Raw genomic sequence first — 23,312 nt, 5'->3', positions numbered from 1 at the left:
GGGTAGGAGTTGAGCTCTCGATAGCTCCTTCTCTCATTGCTACTCACCTAGCTTCACTCTTGCACACATGAAGGTATTGGGTAGGAGTTGAGCTCTCGATAGCTCCTTCTCTCATTGCTACTCACCTAGCTTGTGGAAAGATCCACTTGATTGACATAAGTGGTGGTGGAGTGAGCCCCTGGAGGCCTCACATCGAGGAGTTAACCCTCATTAGAGTCGACTAAATGCTAGTTCCCAAACCAATCCTTGTATTGTCTCTTTTCTCTTCCCTTCTCTCTCTCTCTCTCTCTTGTGTAAGAAAGCATGCTCATTTTGATGAACATCTTTCACACCGCTACCAGGGAATGCATTTACCTTAGGGCCCTCCTCCACATCCTATCCCTTAGCTAGAGTCTAGATTTTCCCCGATTGGAATGCAAATCCACCAATAGGAATAGTTTATGAGATGCATTTTGATTGGTTTGATTTTGTTTTTCTTCATACATTAGAATTCAATGGAAAAATTGAAGCATGAGGATCTTGGAAAGCAGCATCAAAAGCAAGAACTACAAGTAAGTGCCCTAACCTTGCTCTTGAGTCCATTAATTTCCTATTTTTCTTCAATTAGGTAAAAAGTGTATATTAGCTTTATCTCACAATTCATCTTGGGTCATTAGGTTTAATTACGCATTCTAGGCATCATTGGATAGCTTGGGGTTAGCCTAAGCCATCCACAAAAAGAAAAACATAAAAAATCATCTTGGAAGGGCTGAAATCACTAAGAAACCAGAGGAGAAACTTAGCACGTTCAGTCTTGGCTAGCTTTTCTAAGGAGTGAACATCCACTCACTTCTCAAATCAGGTACGGCCGTACGCTCTTAAGCCACGTCCGTTTTCTTCCTTTGTGGGGTAGGATCTTCACATATCTACCTTATCAATGAGAGCACTGTGCATCAAAAAGGGTATAAAGTGCATTAAAGAGAGCATAAAGTGCATTAAACAGGGTATAAAAGGAGTACAGATGTACTGTTAGGGAAATATCTGAGGGCAACTATGAGAAGATACATCATTCTGGGACAGTGCATTCAAGATACCTGCCACCCAGTTTTTGTAAGCATACGCTCGTACCTTCACAGACGTACGTCCGTTCAGGAATTCACAGGTGTCGATATTTCTCATTTAAAGTTTTTAGAAGCCTTTGTTATGTTCATGTTTCCAAAGAAAATAGAACCAAGTTGCAACCAAAGGCCATCAAATGTGTGTTTATTGGTTATAGCCAAGAATCAAAGGGCTACATATGCTTTGATACCCTTCTACGAGGTTATATGTGTGTTCATCGAAGGCCATCAAATGTGTGTTTATTGGTCATGGCCAAGAGAAACAAAGGGCTATAGATGCTGCTTTGGTCCTTCGACAAGGAGATTATATGTTTGTAGTGATGTGATATTTGATGAGTTGCAAAGTTAGTATGCACAATCCCTAATTCTCATGTGTACCCAGGTTGGGATTGTGTAGAAGAGAAGGGAGTGCATGGGTTCACGTAAGGACCTAAGGTTTATCATAGATTGATTGAATGAACATTTCAAGTCATTATTTGATTAATATGACCAAGATAAAATCCTAAAATATATGGCACTGAAACGTGCTTCATGATTAAACCGAGTAGGCTTGCTTTTTATTTCAAAGGTTAATATTTCAAACCGAGTAGGCTTGCTTTTTATTTCAAAGGTTAATATTGATGTTCAATTTGGTAATAAATCAAAATAAAACTTTTTTCAAAGAAGTTAGTGTGTGTTGCTATTCTCTTTACTAGCGCATCAACTCTCTCTCACAGGATTCTCTTTATTGCTCGAGGTCGGTTCTCTTGCATAGCAGCACAACCACATCATCATCATCATCTCTCTCTTGCATGCATGCCGGCTCTCTATTAACAGTAGAATCACATCATCATCATCATTTCTCTCCCTCTATCTCTCTCCTATAGGTTAGCTAACTCTGAAAGTTACACGTACTCTCTTTCTCTTTCTTCTTACACACATAGCATATGATATGTGCAAGAGCCAACAAGTTTGCACACATCCCCTCCCTTCTCTCTCTCTCTCTCTCTCTCTCTCTCTCTCTCTCTCTCACACACACACACACACACACACACACATTTCAAGTACGATGCCCTTCTTGCTCTGTGTTTCTTGACAAGAGATCAAACTTGATCTGAATTGATCAGTGATCAAATTGATTAGCATAGATCATGCTGTAAACTTTTTCTTGGTCAAGAAATTGTCAAGATCACTGTTAGATTGAAAACTACATTAATAGTAATTCCTAGTGAAAAGCATTAAAGCAATGAGAGTATTTGACTCTTGAAATGATATTACTTTTTCAAAGAATAATTTATCCATGCACCTTTATTATGATTTCTTTTGTGTATTATAGATGAAAGACTATGTAGAATAAATGAAGGATCCATGAATCAAAAAGACAAATGTAGTTTACACCCTTTGATCCATACCTCTTTATGAAAAGATAAAAAATGACATTTCACCACAAACTTAGAATGCTAGTGTGAACTCAACCAACTGGGCATTGATTTATCGCAAAACGTAAGATTAAATTCTCAATTAAATTGGGTAGTTCTTGACATGCAGTTCCTCCCTTAGCAAGTACACGCCAGGGTAGCAAGTTCAACTTGCCATGTTGAGCCTTGAATGATCAAGGTGATGAAGCCTTACACTGAGGCTTTACACTGCATACATGTAGGTTGCCTTGTCAGGGTTAATGTGAGTAGAAAGCTCCCTACTGAATTATGTGAGGGACGAGTAAGAACTTTGATGTCATGGATCCATCCCTTTAAGCTTATCTCCCTCCAAATGCCGAGTTCCTTGAAACTACTTGATGAGTATCGGTTTGGTGGGAGAGTGTCCAAATGTTTGAGATGCTAGCCACAATCTATCCATCATGGGTGGGCCCTGTTGCCCCTGCTTTTCCTTTTTTCTTTATTTAGATTTTTGTTTATATGCAAGTCTATTGCTCCAATGAATGAGGATTAGGATCAATGCTCCAAAGCCTTCTCCTTGCTAAACTATGTTCTTCCAAAGAGCCATGATTGCTGAACTGAGGAAAGCATGTTGGTGCACTACATTGTAAACTCTAAGATTTTGCCTTGAAAATCATTACTAACAATTGTATGTAGGTAGGAACCCTGAGCACTACCTACACTAGAAGATGGGGTTTGAATCTCAACAAGGTTGTAGTTTTGCAAAAAAATTTGCTAGGTTTTAACTTTTTGCAAGATTGTGTACCTTTGTTTTGAGGTTCTTGACAAGAGATCGTACTTTATCCAAATTGATCAGTGATCACATTGATTACATAGATCAAGCTGTTAACTCTTTCTTGGTCAAGAAATTATCAAGATCACTTCACACCACTAAGTGTACAATAATCTTACATTACTTCCAACAACCATATTCAGTAATCTTGTTTACTTACATCAAATTAAGCAATAATACCATAGTTGTGTATATTTTGCATTAAACCTTGTAACATTTCTTGATTTCTTTGCAATTTTAACATTTTTCTCTTAAAGAAACATAATTTATGCAAAGAAATTATCAAGATTAAGAAAGTTTCAATCAAAAATCACTCATTTTTGCTTCAAGATTTGATCAAGTAAATGCCATTAAAATATTAATGTCATTAGGTTGAAAATACATCATTAATGTAACGTAAAAACTCAAGTAAATGCAATGTGGATTTATACAAAATTGAGTCGATTCACACACAACCTTTACCCTTTCAAAAGAAGTGGCCTTTTGCCTTCAAGATTGTTACTAAAAGTTGTATGTAGGTAGGAAGCCTGAGCACTAGCTACACTAGAATGTTGGGTTTGAATCTCAACAAGGTTGTACAAAATTGAGTCGATAACTAAAGGGCGATTCACACACAACCTTTACCCTTGAAAAAGAAGTGGCCTTTTGCCTTCAAGATTGTTACTAAAAGTTGTATGTAGGTAGGAACCCTGAGCACTAGCTACACTAGAATGTTACTAAAAGTTGTATGTAGGTAGGAACCCTGAGCACTAGCTACACTAGAATGTTGGGTTTGAATCTCAACAAGGTTGTAATTTTGCAAAAAATTACTAGATTTTAGCTTTTTGCAAGTTTGGGTATCTTTGTTCAGTGTTTCTTAACAAGAGATCAAACTTGATCCGAATTGATCAGTGACCACATTGATTAGCATAGATCATGCTATAAACTTTTTCTTGGTCAAGAAATTGTCAAGATCACTTCACACCACTAAGTGTACAATTATCTTACCTTGCTTTAGGAAAGTTTCAATCAATAATCCCTCATTTGATCAAGTAAATGCCATTAAAATATTAATGTCATTAGGTTGAAAACACATCATTAATGTAAGGTAAAAACTGGATTTATACAAAATTGAGTCAATAACGAAGTGACGATTCACACACAACCTTCACCTTGAAAAAAAAGTGGTCTTTTCCATTACAATACATAGAAATTAAGGTTTTTACAAAATTTGAGTGGATAACTATGGCAAAAGTTCACACCTGCCCTATACATGTAGACTTTCCTCTATGGACTATATCACTCCTATATCAATTGATACCAAAATGAATAACCTATCCTCAATTGATATAAAAATCTATTAGCCTAGCCTTCCTTGTGTTATATATGGGGCCTTGTCTAACCTCTGCAATACAAAATAAAATTTAAACTTATAGAAATATTTACTATTAAATTCAAAGGTATCTCCAAATAGCCTTATTCTTCAAGTTAAAATTATTCCTTCAAAAAATTCACAAAAAACTAAAAAAATTAATGTTAAAGAAAGTGTAGATTAAAAACTACATTAATAGTAATTCCTAGTGAAAAGCATTAAAGCAATGAGAGTATTTGACTCTTGAAATGATATTACTTTTTCAAAGAATAATTTATCCATGCACCTTTATTATGATTTCTTTTGTGTATTATAGATGAAAGACTATATAGAATAAATGAAGGATCCATGAATCGAAAAGACAAACGTAGTTTACACCCTTTGATCCATACCTCTTTATGAAAAGGTAAAAAATGACATTATACCACAAACTTACAAAGCTAGTGTGAACTCAATCAAATGGGCATTGATTTATCCAAACATAAGATTAAATTTTGAATTAAATTGGGTAGTTCTTATGACATCCAGTTCCTCCCTTAGCAAGTATAGGCCAGGGTAGCAACTTGGACTTGCCGTGTTGGGCCTTGAATGATCAAGGTGATGAAACCTTACACTGAGGCTTTACACTGCATACATGTAGGTTGCCTTGTCAGGGTTAATATGAATAGAAAGCTCCCTACCGAATTATGTGAGGGACGAGTAAGAAATTAGATGTCGTGGATCCATCCCTTTAAGCTTATCTCCCTCCAAATACCGAGTTCCTTGAAACTACTTGATGAGTATCGGTTTGGCAGGAGAGTTCGAAATGTTTGAGATGATGCAGACCCCAATCTATCCATCACACGGGTGGGCTCTGTTTCCCCTACTTTTCCTTTTTTCTTTATTTAGATTGTTGTTTATATGCAAGTATATTTCTCCAATGAATGAGGATTAGGATCAATGCTCCAAAGCCTTCTTCTCCAAAGCCTTCTTCTTGCTATACTATGTTCTTCTCCAAGGAGTCATGATTGCTGAATCGAGGAAAGCATGTTGATGCACTATACTATAAACTCTAAGCTTGTGCGTTGAAAATCATTACTAACAATTGTATGTAGGTAGGAACCTTGAGCACTACCTACACTAGAAGATGGGGTTTGAATCTCAACAAGGTTGTAATTTTGTAAAAAAATGCTAGGCTTTAGCTTTTTGCAAGATTGTGTACCTTTGTATTGAGTTTCTTGACAAGCTGAGATCATACTTTATCCAAATTTATCAATGATCACATTGATTACATAGATCATGATGTAAACTCTTTCTTGGTCAAGAAATTATCAAGATCACTTCACACCACTAAGTGTACAATAATCTTACATTACTTCAACCAGATCCAGTAATCTTATTTACTTACATCAAATTAAGCAATAACACCATAGTTGTGTATATTTTACATTAAACCTTTTAACATTTATTGATTTCTTTGCAATTTTAACATTTTTCTCTTAAAGAAACATTTCCATTACAATACATACAAATTAAGTTTTTTATAGAATTTGAGTGAATAATCATGGCTAAATTTCACACCTGCCCTATACATGTAGACTTTCCTCTGTGGACTATATCAATTGATGCCAAAATGAATAACCTATCCTTAATTGATATGAAAATCTATTATCCTAGCCTTCCTTGTGTTATATATGGGGGCTTGTCTCACCTCTAGAATACAAAAAAAAAAACCTTAAAAATTAATGTTAAAGAAAGTTTAGTTTAAAAACTACATTAATAGTAATTCCTAATGAAAAGCAGTAAAGCAATAAGAGTATTTGAGTCTTGAAATGATATTAATTTTTCAAGGAATAATGTATCCATGTACCTTTATTATGATGTCTTTTGTGTATTATAGATGAAAGACTATGCAGAATATTAAATGAAGCATCCATAAATCAAAAGGACAAACCTAGTTTACACCCTTTGATCCATACCTCTTTATAAAAAGATAAAAAATGAAATTTCACCACAAACTTACAAAGCTAATGTGAACTCAACCAAATGGGCATTGATTTATCCAAACATAAGATTAAATTCTCAATTAAATTTGAGCATCACTTTTACATCTATGCTTGAACACTTGCACCATTAGGGCTAAAGAAGCATAATAAATATAATTGCATCCTTCTATGTAAACAACTTGTCTCACACTATTCAACCTAAAATTTCACAAATTTATGTAAAGGAATCCAACCTTTGATTGGAACAGTACATGTATACACAATCTTTCTTTATGCATTTATCTTATAGTCTACCTAGGGGAGGGGAGGGGAGGGAGGGGGTCACTTGTGTATTATAAAATATAGCACAAGGTTGAACAAAATATATTTTTGTTTCCAGTAGAGTTGCAAAACATTTGTGTATATATGTACAAGGGGCTTTCTATATTGAAGAAGGATAAGATGACTTGCATTGAAGAGGGGATTTTTTAAGTCTCGAATTTACAAAAAGGGGGGTTTATACACAATCTTAGAATATTCCGAAATTTGTTTTCTAAATACACCCCCCTTGTGCACATGCTATATGGAATTTCCATATAGTGCACCCCTAGGATAATGTACTACATTAAATATTGAATTCCTATAAAGCCTGTCACTTTTGGCAAGTTAATTGTGAAGCATTAGTGCATATGAGAAGTCGCTCCAAATTGAATCAATTTATAAGTGATCCTATGTAATGATTTCCTTTTTTCATCTCGAATTGACGTAACAAGAAGTACTCTTAATTATAAATTATTTAATCGTTATTACTCACTAAATTTTGAGAAGAAAATTTCCTTTGGAGTTAGCTCATTTTACAAATTCATCATTAGCTCCTAGTATTATTCATACAAGCTTAGAGTTGTGTGGGAGGGTCAAGTCCGTGAACGCTTTGGAGTTTTTTTGTCCTCCACATGAATGCACTCTTAATTTTGCTACCCCTCAAGGAAAGGCTATACTACTAGCCTAAACTCGATGGCAAAGTAACTTTATCTTTTGGACGTATGTAGGGCTCATTATATGAATTCTCGATCATGTTTTACCCAAGAACGGCCTCTCGTGGGGTCTTAATGAGTCTTTGTTGTGTTCTTTATGTGTGAACATAGATGAGGTTATCACATGTGCTTGCTTTGGATTGTCTAGATAAGCCTTAACATGCTCTAGGTACCCTTGGTTGCTCCATCGATGCAACGCACACTTACAACATTAAGACGACGGGACCACGTGAGGGCACATGTTAGGAAGATGAAGCTCAAATTTTGGTGTCCTTGGGTATGGGAGTGCTAGTGGTCCGTTCTATGGGTAAGAAATATGTAAAAGATTTGTTCCCAACTAAAGTTCGGGTGCATGTGGATGGGCAATACAATGTGAACAAGGGATTTTTCAAATGTCAGTCCTCAATTTTCTATAAAATGCACATTGTGTTTTTGGAAAGAAAATGTGTGTTCTTGTCGAGGATATATGTGCAATTCCTGGATAAATCATGCACAATTATAATTGGAGAAATGGGGTGGTGTCAAATCAATGTCGATAACTAAAGGGGAATTCACACACACCTTGGATTTTTTTTATTTTTATTTTTATTTTTTTGGCCTTTTTCCATTACAATACCCTTGAGGAGTGGAGAACCCTTTCCTCTGTGGACTCAATCCTACCCTCAATTGATACCAACAATGATTAACCTACCCTCAATCCTCTTTTTAAGGTGCGTTGCAACAACAACAACATCAAAGCAAAATGTGAAGTGACTCAAGATTCGATTCCGGCCACTAACGCTAGAATACGGGCATCTTCTTTAGAAAGTCCGACGACGACAGAATAGAAAAAAAACGATAAAGGCCGGTGTGGAAAAAACTGTATAAATGGGCCTGTGGGAAACTCACTCTTCCAAACAAGCAACGGTTGCTCGAAGTAACCAAAGAACAAGAAGAGTAAGGAAACATGTCTTGCCACCGCCATCATGATGGGGAGGAGGAGAGGTACTACGGCGAGGCGTATGAGGGCGAACGCGTGTATGCCGCCCAGCCTTACGTGGGCGAGAGCGCCTACCAACGCTTCGACGAAAGCTACGTTCGTGAAGGCCCGCCACCACCGCGGCAGCACCACCACGCCAACTACCAGCGCAACGAACGCTTGGGCGAGCTGGGTGCGGTGGCTGCGGGAGCCTTCGCTCTGGTATTATTATAATATTAACGCTTCATTTCTCATACCCATCATCTCCTGCAGAGCCGTTTCGGCCTTTGCTGATCTCTAATAATTACTGCTCACTACCTAATCGCTTGATGATCATATTTCAGTATGAAGGTCACAAAGCCAGCACCGACCCAGCGGACTGCGCCAAGCACAAGCAGGAGGCCGAGGTCGCAGGCTTGGCAGCTCTCGGCTCCGGCGGCTATGCCGTTTACGAGCACCGCGAGAAGAAAAAGTATAGCAATGGCTATGGTTGCTGAATAGAAACTTACCCGTCCGTGCCTTAAACTGCCTATATTATGTATGGCTATGGAAGCGGTCAGCGCTCTCGTCTTGCCCTAAAGCACTATTATAATCTTAATAGAATAACTTCGCTTCCTTTTTAAGTACTGTGCGTTAGTAGCTAGTGTAGTAAAAAAAGGGAGCAGTGCAAGTATTAATCACCTTATCAACGTTGACAATATATACAGCAAGTCTAATGCATTACAAGATGAAATCTTGAAATACAGCAAGGGGGCTCTGCAAGTCGTCTCTGGGGAAAAGTTATCCCCCTTGCCACTCTGAGAAAGGTGTCATCATTCCTGTTTCCATCGTTTGTATGTGATGCTCCAATAGAGCCCTTCTCTACCTATCGAAGGTAGTAGCAGAAGCAAGAAGGGCATCGTACGTGAAATGTGTGTGTGTGTGTGTGTGAGAGAGAGAGAGAGAGAGAGAGAGAGAGAGAAGGGGGGGACGTGTGCACACTTGTTGGCTCTTGCACACCTCATATGCTATGTGTATAAGAAAGAGAAAGAGAGAAAGAGAGAGAGAGCACGTGTAACTCTCAGAGAGAGCCAACCTATAGGAGAGAGATGATGATGATGATGATGTGATTCTACGCTTAAGAGAGAGCCAACATGCATGCAAGAGAGAGATGATGATGTGATGATGTGATTGTGCTGCTGTGCGAGAGAGCCAACCTCAAGCAATACAAAGAATCCTGCGAGAGAGAACCGATGTGTTAGTAAAGACAATAGCAACAAACATCTAGCTTGTACTTGAAATAAGTTTTTGTTTTGATTTATTACCAAATCGAACATCAATATGATGAACCTTTGAAACAAAAAGCAAGCCTACTCGGTTTAATCATAAAACACGTTTCAGTGCCATATATTTTAGGATTTTATCTTGGTCATATTAATCAAATAACCACTCGAAATGTCCATTCAATAAATCTACGGTAAACCTTAGGTCCTTACGTGAACCCATGCACTCCCTTCTCTTCTACACAGTCCCAACCTAGATACACACGAGAATTAGGGAGTGTGCATACTAGCTTTGCAACTCATCAAATATTCCATCACTAGAAACATATAATCCCCTTGTAGAAGGACCAAAGCAGCATCTACTATAGCCCTTTGTTTCTCTTGGCCCCCATGACCAATAAACACACATTTGATGGCCTTTGGTTGCATATTTGACCACACATATAACCTCGTAGAAGGATCAAAGCATATGTAGCCCTTTCGCTTTGGTATTACTATAATAACGCTTGATTTCTCATACCCATCTCCAAAACCTTTGCTTTCTATAATAATTACATCCCTCTCTTAGTACTCACTACCTTATGATCATATTTCAATATGAAGGTCACAAGGCCACTACACCGACCCAGCACAACACTCCTCTAAGTACAAGCAGGAAGCTGAGGTCGTAGGCTTGTCACCTCTCGCCTCCAGCGGGGTTACGCGTTTTATGAGCACCGCGAGAAGGAAAAGTATAGCAATGGCTATGGTTGCTGAATAGAAAATCACCACCATGCCTATTAAAACTACCTATATTATGAAAAGAACTACAGTAGTACAACCAAGTAAAATCTAAACTATTGATCTCTACAAATCACTTTTGTCTTCGTTCAGAATTTACACAGAAAATCCCATCTCCTCCTCCATCAAACAAGACTGCTCCCAAGATATCTGATAACCCAGCATGATGTTGGCCTCCATCATTACATCAATAGTGCATCCATGAGGGGATTGTGTTTCAAATAGGGTTTTCTAAAAAAGATCATCCTGCTTTACTTTTCGGTACCACCTTTGAGTTCTTGGTCCGAATTTGGGGGGTCTCTTCTTCCCTTCCCAACATCTCACCTACACCATACAAATCACCATTAGGAACTCACTCCTAGTATTATTCTGGATATATGTGTGTCTAAATTAGCGAGGAAGCAACGAGCCTGTCAGCACTCGTCTTGCTTTAAAGCACTATAATTTTAATAGAATAACCTCGCTTCTGTTTTAAAAGTACTCTGTTAGTAGGTATTGTAAAAAATGGGGTAGTGTGTGGGTAGTATTTAATGAATACTTGACCTTATCAAACTTAATAAAATTCTAATGGCTAATGTATTACAAGATGAAACCTTGAAATATAGTGCTCACCACATCCCTTTCCTTTGGTTATACCACCGTCCCACTTACCTAAGGTGTTGCCATCTCTATGTCCATTGTGTGCATGTGATGCTCCAACAGAGCCCCTATCAAAGGTAGTAGGAAAAGGCAAGAGGGGCATTGTACATGAAATGAGAGAGAGAGAGAGAGAGAGAGAGACTGTGTGCATGCTTGTTGGCTCTTGCACACCTGGTATGCTATGTGTGTAAGAAAGCAAAAGAGAGATGATTCGATGGGGAGGACAACGGTTGAATGCCTCTTCCACGTAGCAACAATGAGAGAGAGAGAGAGAGAGAGAGAGAGAGAGAGAGAGAGTATTGTCTCTCAGAGAGACGACTTGCAAGGGACAGAAAGAGAGATGATGATGTGACTCTATTGTGAAATGAGAGGGGGAGAGAGAGAGAGAGGGGGGGCTGTGTGCACGCTTGTTAGCTCTTGCACAACTTGTATGCTATGTGTGTAAGAAAGAGAAAGAGAGACGGGTTGTGTGCACACTTGTTGGCTCTTGCACACCTCGTATGCTATGTTTGTAAGAAAGAGAAAGAGAGATGATTGAATGAGGAAGAGAATCACAATAGCGATTGAACGCCTCTTCCACCTAGCGACAACGAGAGAGAGAGAGAGAGAGAGAGAGAGAGAGAGAGAGAGAGAGAGAGAGAGAGTACATGTAACTACATGTCTCTCAGAGAGAGCTTACTTGCACGAGAGAGAGCGAGAGATGATAATGTGATTCTACTGTTAAGGGAGAGCTTGCATACATGTAGGAGAGAGAGACGATGATGATGTGATTGTGCATGGCAAGAGAATCGACCTCGAGTAGTACATAGAATCCTATGAGAGAGAGCCGATGCATTAGTAAAGAGAATAGCGACAAATGTTCAACTTCTTGGAAAAAAGATTTCTTTTAATTTATTACCAAATCAAATGTCAATATGAACCTTTGAATATACCTGTTAGTCACACTCTCTCTCCCCAACACACATATAGACATATTATATATATATATCATACACACACGCAAAGTGCGCACATTCTCTCTCTTCATTATAATTAGGAGCTTGTGAGGGGAGGACCCCCTTGGAAATTTTGAAGGTAGCCTACCATGAGCTCCAGAGTGCCTGTTCAAATAGCATCTAGTTCTCATAGTAATTCAAATAAAAAATTGAAATTCATATTCTTTATGTAAATAATACTTACTACCATGGTATATGAACTCGCTGTAGATAAGACATGCAAAGGTCTCTCATCCGACGTCTGAAAAGGCGATGCCGGCTCCGACCTGAAGGATACCCCCGTCAGGTGTGATGTCGCATGTGACACCCAAAGTGCCAGTGCACGTGCGCATCGGCACTGGTGGGGGCACTGGTGTGGTGTGCTACTCTGTCGTGCGCTGATGCCTACGTGCAATACAAAAATATGATATATTAAGATGTGAGTTCTTAAAAAGTACTTGATATTTAATCTGTAATCGCCATAAAAGATATACCTATGGGACGAACGGCCACTAGCCTGTGAATCAGGTGTCACTTGAGTACTACCAGGAGGTACATCAAGAGTAAGCCATTGACTCCCGTGATGTGATGTACATGGGATAGGAGTCCTAAGCAAACAAAGACATCAAAAGGATATATATATTAAGAATTCTATATGTAAAAAAAGGATGACATTACTATTTTATCAATCGAGAAGCTTACCGATGCGCTGTAGTGTGTGCATGAGAAGAAGTCTCCACTCCTGCATGTGGCTGGGAGGATGTACCCTCTCCAGGTCATATGGGCATACTAAATCTCCCAAGAATCTCAATGGCGCCGTGTAAACCCGCATCATCCATCACATAATCTGCCATGGCCTCTGACAGTGTATCTCCAGAAAGTCCACTGCCTCGTAGAAAAGTCTTGATGATCGTCGGCTTCACTTTACGGGTGTGGTCACTCATCGTATCTATATAATTAAAACAACTATATGTGAGACTAGAGATACATTTTTAGAGGAGAGCTCAATCTATCTAATCAGAAACATTGACTAAATAACTCCAAGCAAGATGCGTCCACATCTCAAAGTTTGCAAGAGTCATATATGGACTGTTGCAAAGAACGTCGAAAATAAGAATAGATGTCTAATGTGTTTGTGAAAGAACTTCTTTCCAATCTTACGACATGAAGGTAGAGATGGCCAACTTAGTCCAGGATATCAATGGAAAATAAAACTGTATGTAGGCCATAACAATGGATTGGACAATTCTCAATCTAACATGAAGCGGCCATGTGGCCATGGACAGTTTCCAATAGCGCACTTTAGGTCGAAGCTTATCCATGACCCACGACTTGAATCTTGTCAGATGGCATTACCTGATGCAGTTTCAAATTGATAAATTGTGTGAGGTGCAAACCTTACAATTGGAGATCACTAATCTCTTTGCGCAAGTTCACATGGAGAAGCTGCAAGATCACTTAATCCATAAGATGGTTGCAAGATACAAAGTTCTCAGCGGATTCAAGGATCTAGGGCACCTGAGGAGTGAAATATTAAAGAACATATATAATATTCCTTTCGATGAGGATGAGGGCTTGCAAGATGTTCTTGTGAGATGCCATCTGCTTACGTGTGTCTTAGAACTCCATCTTCTACATTCATCTATTTATGGGGGACATGCCCTGGATATGGATGTGATTGTGAACACAGGGATATCAAGGTATTGCATGCATTTGATGCTCAAGAAGCCTAAGCTAATGCCGGAAGACCCGGATGTGGCCATCAAGAAACCACGTTCATTTTATAAGCGCCTGAAAATGGGGTACGCCATCAAGAAACCACGTTCATTTTATAAGCGCCTCAAAATGGGGTACGCCATCAAGGATAGTACAAGCAATCATTTCCAGAAGAGACAAAGGCAGTTACGTCTTATCAATCAGCGAGCAATCATTTCCACAAGAGACAAAGGCAGTTACGTCTTATCAATCAGTTACGTCTTATAAATCAGCGAGCAATCCCATGTGCATTTGGATTTGTGGGGAAGCCCAAGAGCACTCAATGGAATTTCAAACTTGGGCACCTCTCCATTCTGGTAGATGCCTTGAATCTTGTCAGATGGCATTACCTGATGCAGTTTCAAATTGATAAATTGTGTGAGGTGCAAACCTTGCAATTGGAGATCACTAATCTCTTTACGCAAGTTCACATGGAGAAGCTGCAAGATCACTTGATCCATAAGATGGTTGCAAGATACAAAGTTCTTGGCGGATTCAAGGATCTAGGGCACATGAGGAGCAAAATATTAAAGAACGTATATAATGTTCCTTTTGATGAGGATGAAGGCTTGCAAGATGTTCTTGTGAGATGCCATCTGCTTACGTGTGTCTTCGAACTCCATCTTCTACATTCTTCTGTTTATGGGAGACATGCCCGAGATATGGATGTGATTGTGAACATAGGGATTTCAAGGTATTGCATGCATTTGATGCTCAAGAGGCCTAAGCTAATGCCCGAAGACCTGCATGTGGCCATCAAGAAAGCACGTTCATTATAAGCGCCTGAAAATGGGGCACGCCATCAAGGATAGTACAAGCAATCATTTCTAGAAGAGATGAAGGCAGTTACGTCTTATCAATCAACGAGCAATCCCATGTGCATTTAGATTTGTGGGGAAGCCCTAGAGCACTCATTGGAATTTCAAACTTTGGCACCTCTCCATTGTGGTAGACGCCTTGAATCTTGTCAGATGGCATTACCTGATGCAGTTTCAAATTGATAAATTGTGTGAGGTGCAAACCTTACAATTGGAGATCACTAATCTCTTTGCGCAAGTTCACATGGAGAAGCTGCAAGATCACTTGATACATAAGATGGTTGCAAGATACAAAGTTCTCGACGGATTCAAGGATCTAGGGCACGTGAGGAGCGAAATATTAAAGAACGTATATAATGTTCCTTTCGATGAGGATGAAGGCTTGCAAGATGTTCTTGTGAGATGCCATCTGCTTACGTGTGTCTTCGAACTCCATCTTCTACATTCATCTATTTATGGGGGACATGCCCGAGATATGGATGTGATTGTGAACATAGGGATATTGTTGAGATATCGAGCTCGTCTAGTGAGGCGGTGGCCACTGATGACCCGCCTGGGGGATAGGCCCCACACTTACACCACTAGCATGGTTGGTGAGATCTTGGGTGATATGCGGCCAGTGGGATGACAGGCTGTGTGACAGCCATTCTAGAGACTGGCATAGTTATAGCGCCAGCTCATTTAGTCGGGTTCACACTATAGAGAACCCGTGTATGTATTGGTTGAGTACCTTTCATATTATGTGTACTCTTATCTTGTATATGGTGTGTTGAGTGTTGAGTAGAGAAGAAGAAGATTTTAAGCCTCTCACCATATACAAGATAAGAGTACACATTATCTTACCATTATCTTAAAATCTTCTTCTTCTCTACTCAACACTCAACACACCATATACAAGATAAGAGTACACATAATATGAAAGGTACTCAACCAATACATACACGGGTTCTCTATAGTGTGAACCCGACTAAATGAGCTGGCGCTATAACTATGCCAGTCTCTAGAATGGCTGTCACACAGCCTGTCATCCCACTGGCCGCATATCACCCAAGATCTCACCAACCATGCCAGTGGTGTAAGTGTGGGGCCTAAGTGGCCACCGCCTCACTGGACGAGCTCGATATCTCAACAATATCCCTATGTTCACAATCACATCCATATCTCGGGCATGTCCCCCATAAATAGATGAATGTAGAAGATGGAGTTCGAAGACACACGTAAGCAGATGGCATCTCACAAGAACATCTTGCAAGCCTTCATCCTCATCGAAAGGAACATTATATACGTTCTTTAATATTTCGCTCCTCACGTGCCCTAGATCCTTGAATCCGTCGAGAACTTTGTATCTTGCAACCATCTTATGTATCAAGTGATCTTGCAGCTTCTCCATGTGAACTTGCGCAAAGAGATTAGTGATCTCCAATTGTAAGGTTTGCACCTCACACAATTTATCAATTTGAAACTGCATCAGGTAATGCCATCTGACAAGATTCAAGGCGTCTACCACAATGGAGAGGTGCCAAAGTTTGAAATTCCAATGAGTGCTCTAGGGCTTCCCCACAAATCTAAATGCACATGGGATTGCTCGTTGATTGATAAGACGTAACTGCCTTCATCTCTTCTAGAAATGATTGCTTGTACTATCCTTGATGGCGTGCCCCATTTTCAGGCGCTTATAATGAACGTGCTTTCTTGATGGCCACATGCAAGTCTTCGAGCATTAGCTTAGGCCTCTTGAGCATCAAATGCATGCAATACCTTGAAATCCCTATGTTCACAATCACATCCATATCTCGGGCATGTCTCCCATAAACAGAAGAATGTAGAAGATGGAGTTCGAAGACACACGTAAGCAGATGGCATCTCACAAGAACATCTTGCAAGCCTTCATCCTCATCAAAAGGAACATTATATACGTTCTTTAATATTTTGCTCCTCACGTGCCCTAGATCCTTGAATCCGCCGAGAACTTTGTATCTTGCAACCATCTTATGGATCAAGTGATCTTGCAGCTTCTCCATGTGAACTTGCGTAAAGAGATTAGTGATCTCCAATTGCAAGGTTTGCACCTCACACAATTTATCAATTTGAAACTGCATCAGGTAATGCCATCTGACAAGATTCAAGGCATCTACCAGAATGGAGAGGTGCCCAAGTTTGAAATTCCATTGAGTGCTCTTAGGCTTCCCCACAAATCCAAATGCACATGGGATTGCTCGCTGATTGATAAGACGTAACTGATTGATAAGACGTAACTGCCTTTGTCTCTTCTGGAAATGATTGCTCACTGATTGATAAGACGTAACTGCCTTTGTCTCTTCTGGAAATGATTGCTTGTACTATCCTTGATGGCGTACCCCATTTTCAGGTGCTTATAAAATGAACGTGGTTTCTTGATGGCCACATCCGGGTCTTCCGGCATTAGCTTAGGCTTCTTGAGCATCAAATGCATGCAATACCTTGATATCCCTGTGTTCACAATCACATCCATATCCAGGGCATGTCCCCCATAAATAGATGAATGTAGAAGATGGAGTTCTAAGACACACGTAAGCAGATGGCATCTCACAAGAACATCTTGCAAGCCCTCATCCTCATCGAAAGGAACATTATATATGTTCTTTAATATTTCACTCCTCAGGTGGCCTAGATCCTTGAATCCGCTGAGAACTTTGTATCTTGCAACCATCTTATGGATCAAGTGATCTTGCAGCTTCTCCATGTGAACTTGCGCAAAGAGATTAGTGATCTCCAATTGTAAGGTTTGCACCTCACACAATTTATCAATTTGAAACTGCATCAGGTAATGCCATCTGACAAGATTCAAGTCGTGGGTCATGGATAAGCTTCGACCTAAAGTGCGCTATTGGAAACTGTCCATGGCCACATGGCCGCTTCATGTTAGATTGAGAATTGTCCAATCCATTGTTATGGCCTACATACAGTTTTATTTTCCATTGATATCCTGGACTAAGTTGGCCATCTCTACCTTCATGTCGTAAGATTGGAAAGAAGTTCTTTCACAAACACATTAGACATCTATTCTTATTTTTGACGTTCTTTGCAACAGTCCATATATGACTCTTGCAAACTTTGAGATGTGGACGCATCTTGCTTGGAGTTATTTAGTCAATGTTTCTGATTAGATAGATTGAGCTCTCCTCTAAAAATGTATCTCTAGTCTCACATATAGTTGTTTTAATTATATAGATACAATGAGTGACCACACCCGTAAAGTGAAGCTGGCGATCATCAAGACTTTTCTACGAGGCAGTGGACTTTCTAGAGATACACTGTCAGAGGCCATGGCAGATTATGTGATGGATGATGCGGGTTTACACGGCGCCATTGAGATTCTTGGGAGATTTAGTATGCCCATATGACCTGGAGAGGGTACATCCTCCCAGCCACATGCAGGAGTGGAGACTTCTTCTCATGCACACACTACAGCGCATCGGTAAGCTTCTCGATTGATAAAATAGTAATGTCATCCTTTTTTTACATATAGAATTCTTAATATATATATCCTTTTGATGTCTTTGTTTGCTTAGGACTCCTATCCCATGTACATCACATCACGGGAGTCAACGGCTTACTCTTGATGTACCTCCTGGTAGTACTCAAGTGACACCTGATTCACAGGCTAGTGGCCGTTCGTCCCATAGGTATATCTTTTATGGCGATTACAGATTAAATATCAAGTACTTTTTAAGAACTCACATCTTAATATATCATATTTTTGTATTGCACGTAGGCGTCAGCGCACGACAGAGTAGCACACCACACCAGTGCCCCCACCAGTGCCTATGCGCACGTGCACTGGCACTTTGGGTGTCACATGCGACATCACACCTGATGGGGGTATCCTTCAGGTCGGAGCCGGCATCGCCTTTTCAGACGTCGGATGAAAGACCTTTGCATGTCTTATCTACAGCGAGTTCATATACCATGGTAGTAAGTATTATTTAACATAAAGAATATGAATTTCAATTTTTTATTTGAATTACTATGAGAACTAGATGCTATTTGAACAGGCACTCTGGAGCTCATGGTAGGCTACCTTCAAAATTTCCAAGGGGGTCCCTCCCCTCACAAGCTCCTAATTATAATGAAGAGAGAGAGTGTGCGCACTTTGCGTGTGTGTATGATATATATATATAATATGTCTATATGTGTGTTGGGGAGAGAGAGTGTGACTAACAGGTATATTCAAAGGTTCATATTGACATTTGATTTGGTACATTTGATTTGGTAATAAATTAAAAGAAATCTTTTTTCCACGAAGTTGAACATTTGTCGCTATTCTCTTTACTAATGCATCGGCTCTCTCTCATAGGATTCTATGTACTACTCGAGGTCGATTCTCTTGCCATGCACAATCACATCATCATCGTCTCTCTCTCCTACATGTATGCAAGCTCTCTCTTAACAGTAGAATCACATTATCATCTCTCGCTCTCTCTCATGCAAGTAAGCTCTCTCTAAGAGACATGTAGTTACATGTACTCTCTCTCTCTCTCTCTCTCTCTCTCTCTCTCTCTCTCTCTCTCTCTCTCTCTCTCTCTCTCTCTCTCTCTCTCTCTCTCGTTGTCGCTAGGTGGAAGAGGCGTTCAATCGCTATTGTGATTCTCTTCCTCATTCAATCATCTCTCTTTTTCTTTCTTACAAACATAGCATACGAGGTGTGCAAGAGCCAACAAGTATGCACACAACCCGTCTCTCTTTCTCTTTCTTACACACATAGCATACAAGTTGTGCAAGAGCTAACAAGCGTGCACACAGCCCCCCCCTCTCTCTCTCTCCCCCTCTCATTTCACAATAGAGTCACATCATCATCTCTCTTTCTGTCCCTTGCAAGTCGTCTCTCTGAGAGACAATACTCTCTCTCTCTCTCTCTCTCTCTCTCTCTCTCTCTCTCTCTCTCTCTCTTCTCTCTCTCTCTCTCTCTCTCTCTCTCTCATTGTTGCTACGTGGAAGAGGCATTCAACCGTTGTCCTCCCCATCGAATCATCTCTCTTTTGCTTTCTTACACACATAGCATACCAGGTGTGCAAGAGCCAACAAGCATGCACACAGTCTCTCTCTCTCTCTCTCTCTCTCTCTCTCTCTCTCTCTCTCTCTCTCTCTCTCTCATTTCATGTACAATGCCCCTCTTGCCTTTTCCTACTACCTTTGATAGGGGCTCTGTTGGAGCATCACATGCACACAATGGACATAGAGATGGCAACACCTTAGGTAAGTGGGACGGTGGTATAACCAAAGGAAAGGGATGTGGTGAGCACTATATTTCAAGGTTTCATCTTGTAATACATTAGCCATTTGAATTTTATTAAGTTTGATAAGGTCAAGTATTCATTAAATACTACCCACACACTACCCCATTTTTTACAATACCTACTAACAGAGTACTTTTAAAACAGAAGCGAGGTTATTCTATTAAAATTATAGTGCTTTAAAGCAAGACGAGTGCTGACAGGCTCGTTGCTTCCTCGCTAATTTAGACACACATATATCCAGAATAATACTAGGAGTGAGTTCCTAATGGTGATTTGTATGGTGTAGGTGAGATGTTGGGAAGGGAAGAAGAGACCCCCCAAATTCGGACCAAGAACTCAAAGGTGGTACCGAAAAGTAAAGCACGATGATCTTTTTTAGAAAACCCTATTGGAAACACAATCCCCTCATGGATGCACTATTGATGTAATGATGGAGGCCAACATCATGCTGGGTTATCAGATATCTTGGGAGCAGTCTTGTTTGATGGAGGAGGAGATGGGATTTTCTGTGTAAATTCTGAACAAGACAAAAGTGATTTGTAGAGATCAATAGTTTAGATTTTACTTGGTTGTACTACTGTAGTTCTTTTCATAATATAGGTAGTTTTAATAGGCATGGTGGTGATTTTCTATTCAGCAACCATAGCCATTGCTATACTTTTCCTTCTCGCGGTGCTCGTAAAACGCGTAACCCTGCTGGAGGCGAGAGGTGACAAGCCTACGACCTCAGCTTCCTGCTTGTACTTAGAGGAGTGTTGTGCTGGGTCGGTGTAGTGGCCTTGTGACCTTCATATTGAAATATGATCATAAGGTAGTGAGTACTAAGAGAGGGATGTAATTATTATAGAAAGCAAAGGTTTTGGAGATGGGTATGAGAAATCAAGCGTTATTATAGTAATACCAAAGCGAAAGGGCTACATATGCTTTGATCCTTCTACGAGGTTATATGTGTGGTCAAATATGCAACCAAAGGCCATCAAATGTGTGTTTATTGGTCATGGGGGCCAAGAGAAACAAAGGGCTATAGTAGATGCTGCTTTGGTCCTTCTACAAGGGGATTATATGTTTCTAGTGATGGAATATTTGATGAGTTGCAAAGCTAGTATGCACACTCCCTAATTCTCGTGTGTATCTAGGTTGGGACTGTGTAGAAGAGAAGGGAGTGCATGGGTTCACGTAAGGACCTAAGGTTTACCGTAGATTTATTGAATGGACATTTCGAGTGGTTATTTGATTAATATGACCAAGATAAAATCCTAAAATATATGGCACTGAAACGTGTTTTATGATTAAACCGAGTAGGCTTGCTTTTTGTTTCAAAGGTTCATCATATTGATGTTCGATTTGGTAATAAATCAAAACAAAAACTTATTTCAAGTACAAGCTAGATGTTTGTTGCTATTGTCTTTACTAACACATCGGTTCTCTCTCGCAGGATTCTTTGTATTGCTTGAGGTTGGCTCTCTCGCACAGCAGCACAATCACATCATCATCATCATCATCTCTCTCCTATAGGTTGGCTCTCTCTGAGAGTTACACGTGCTCTCTCTCTCTTTCTCTCTTTCTCTTTCTTATACACATAGCATATGAGGTGTGCAAGAGCCAACAAGTGTGCACACGTCCCCCCCTTCTCTCTCTCTCTCTCTCTCTCTCTCTCTCTCACACACACACACACACACACATTTCACGTACGATGCCCTTCTTGCTTCTGCTACTACCTTCGATAGGTAGAGAAGGGCTCTATTGGAGCATCACATACAAACGATGGAAACAGGAATGATGACACCTTTCTCAGAGTGGCAAGGGGGATAACTTTTCCCCAGAGACGACTTGCAGAGCCCCCTTGCTGTATTTCAAGATTTCATCTTGTAATGCATTAGACTTGCTGTATATATTGTCAACGTTGATAAGGTGATTAATACTTGCACTGCTCCCTTTTTTTACTACACTAGCTACTAACGCACAGTACTTAAAAAGGAAGCGAAGTTATTCTATTAAGATTATAATAGTGCTTTAGGGCAAGACGAGAGCGCTGACCGCTTCCATAGCCATACATAATATAGGCAGTTTAAGGCACGGACGGGTAAGTTTCTATTCAGCAACCATAGCCATTGCTATACTTTTCTTCTCGCGGTGCTCGTAAACGGCATAGCCGCCGGAGCCGAGAGCTGCCAAGCCTGCGACCTCGGCCTCCTGCTTGTGCTTGGCGCAGTGCGCTGGGTCGGTGCTGGCTTTGTGACCTTCATACTGAAATATGATCATCAAGCGATTAGGTAGTGAGCAGTAATTATTAGAGATCAGCAAAGGCCGAAACGGCTCTGCAGGAGATGATGGGTATGAGAAATGAAGCGTTAATATTATAATAATACCAGAGCGAAGGCTCCCGCAGCCACAGCACCCAGCTCGCCCAAGCGTTCGTTGCGCTGGTAGTTGGCGTGGTGGTGCTGCCGCGGTGGTGGCGGGCCTTCACGAACGTAGCTTTCGTCGAAGCGTTGGTAGGCGCTCTCGCCCACGTAAGGCTGGGCGGCATACACGCGTTCGCCCTCATACGCCTCGCCGTAGTACCTCTCCTCCTCCCCATCATGATGGCGGTGGCAAGACATGTTTCCTTACTCTTCTTGTTCTTTGGTTACTTCGAGCAACCGTTGCTTGTTTGGAAGAGTGAGTTTCCCACAGGCCCATTTATACAGTTTTTTCCACACCGGCCTTTATCGTTTTTTTTCTATTCTGTCGTCGTCGGACTTTCTAAAGAAGATGCCCGTATTCTAGCGTTAGTGGCCGGAATCGAATCTTGAGTCACTTCACATTTTGCTTTGATGCTGTTGCACCTTAAAAAGAGGATTGAGGGTAGGTTAATCATTGTTGGTATCAATTGAGGGTAGGATTGAGTCCACAGAGGAAAGGGTTCTCCACTCCTCAAGGGTATTGTAATGGAAAAAGGCCAAAAAAAATAAAAATAAAAATAAAAAAAATCCAAGGTGTGTGTGAATTCCCCTTTAGTTATTGACATTGATTTGACACCACCCCATTTCTCCAATTATAATTGTGCATGATTTATCCAGGAATTGCACATATATCCTCGACAAGAACACACATTTTCTTTCCAAAAACACAATGTGCATTTTATAGAAAATTGAGGACTGACATTTGAAAAATCCCTTGTTCACATTGTATTGCCCATCCACATGCACCCGAA

The 23,312-nt window shown here is 40.2% G+C and overlaps 2 protein-coding genes and 1 long non-coding RNA gene across 3 annotated transcripts in view; 2 read left to right on the top strand and 1 right to left on the bottom strand.

The window, feature by feature from the left end:
• LOC147604713 (uncharacterized) overlaps positions 1-22,364 on the top strand; it is a 62,951-nt gene extending 40,587 nt beyond the window's left edge. The window contains exon 2 of the long non-coding RNA XR_015265322.1: positions 22,190-22,364. This is a non-coding gene — a long non-coding RNA (uncharacterized LOC147604713). The remainder of the gene's footprint in view (positions 1-22,189) is intronic.
• Positions 8,530-9,235, top strand: LOC147604714 (abscisic stress-ripening protein 2-like). The gene is made up of 2 exons (XM_086794789.1): positions 8,530-8,834; positions 8,957-9,235. The coding sequence occupies exons 1-2, from the start codon at positions 8,601-8,603 to the stop codon at positions 9,107-9,109; spliced, it is 387 nt and encodes a 128-aa protein (XP_086650915.1). The 5' UTR covers positions 8,530-8,600; the 3' UTR covers positions 9,110-9,235.
• Positions 22,086-22,796, bottom strand: LOC147604712 (abscisic stress-ripening protein 2-like). Its single transcript, XM_086794787.1, has 2 exons — positions 22,486-22,796; positions 22,086-22,363 (listed from the first exon to the last, which is right to left on the bottom strand). Exons 1-2 carry the CDS (start codon positions 22,717-22,719, stop codon positions 22,208-22,210), a joined length of 390 nt encoding a protein of 129 aa, XP_086650913.1. The 5' UTR covers positions 22,720-22,796; the 3' UTR covers positions 22,086-22,207.
• Between the last annotated feature and the right edge of the window lie 516 nt (positions 22,797-23,312).

This window comes from Cibotium barometz, chromosome 61 (genome assembly GCF_041138505.1).
Source record: "Cibotium barometz isolate CiBa-2024 chromosome 61, ASM4113850v1, whole genome shotgun sequence".
Taxonomy (NCBI): Eukaryota; Viridiplantae; Streptophyta; class Polypodiopsida; order Cyatheales; family Cibotiaceae; genus Cibotium; species Cibotium barometz.
Note: the sequence above shows the minus strand (reverse complement) of the source record. Positions and strands in the feature narration are given on the sequence as shown.

What these genes read in the sequence shown, in the direction of transcription:
- LOC147604714 (XM_086794789.1), top strand. Translation starts at nt 8,601, where the DNA reads ATGTCTTGCCACCGCCATCATGATGGGGAGGAGGAGAGGTACTACGGC. An exon ending in CTGCGGGAGCCTTCGCTCTG is followed by an intron (nt 8,835 to 8,956) that starts GTATTATTATAA and finishes ATCATATTTCAG; the next exon opens with TATGAAGGTCACAAAGCCAG.
- LOC147604712 (XM_086794787.1), bottom strand. Translation starts at nt 22,719, where the DNA reads ATGTCTTGCCACCGCCATCATGATGGGGAGGAGGAGAGGTACTACGGC. An exon ending in CTGCGGGAGCCTTCGCTCTG is followed by an intron (nt 22,364 to 22,485) that starts GTATTATTATAA and finishes ATCATATTTCAG; the next exon opens with TATGAAGGTCACAAAGCCAG.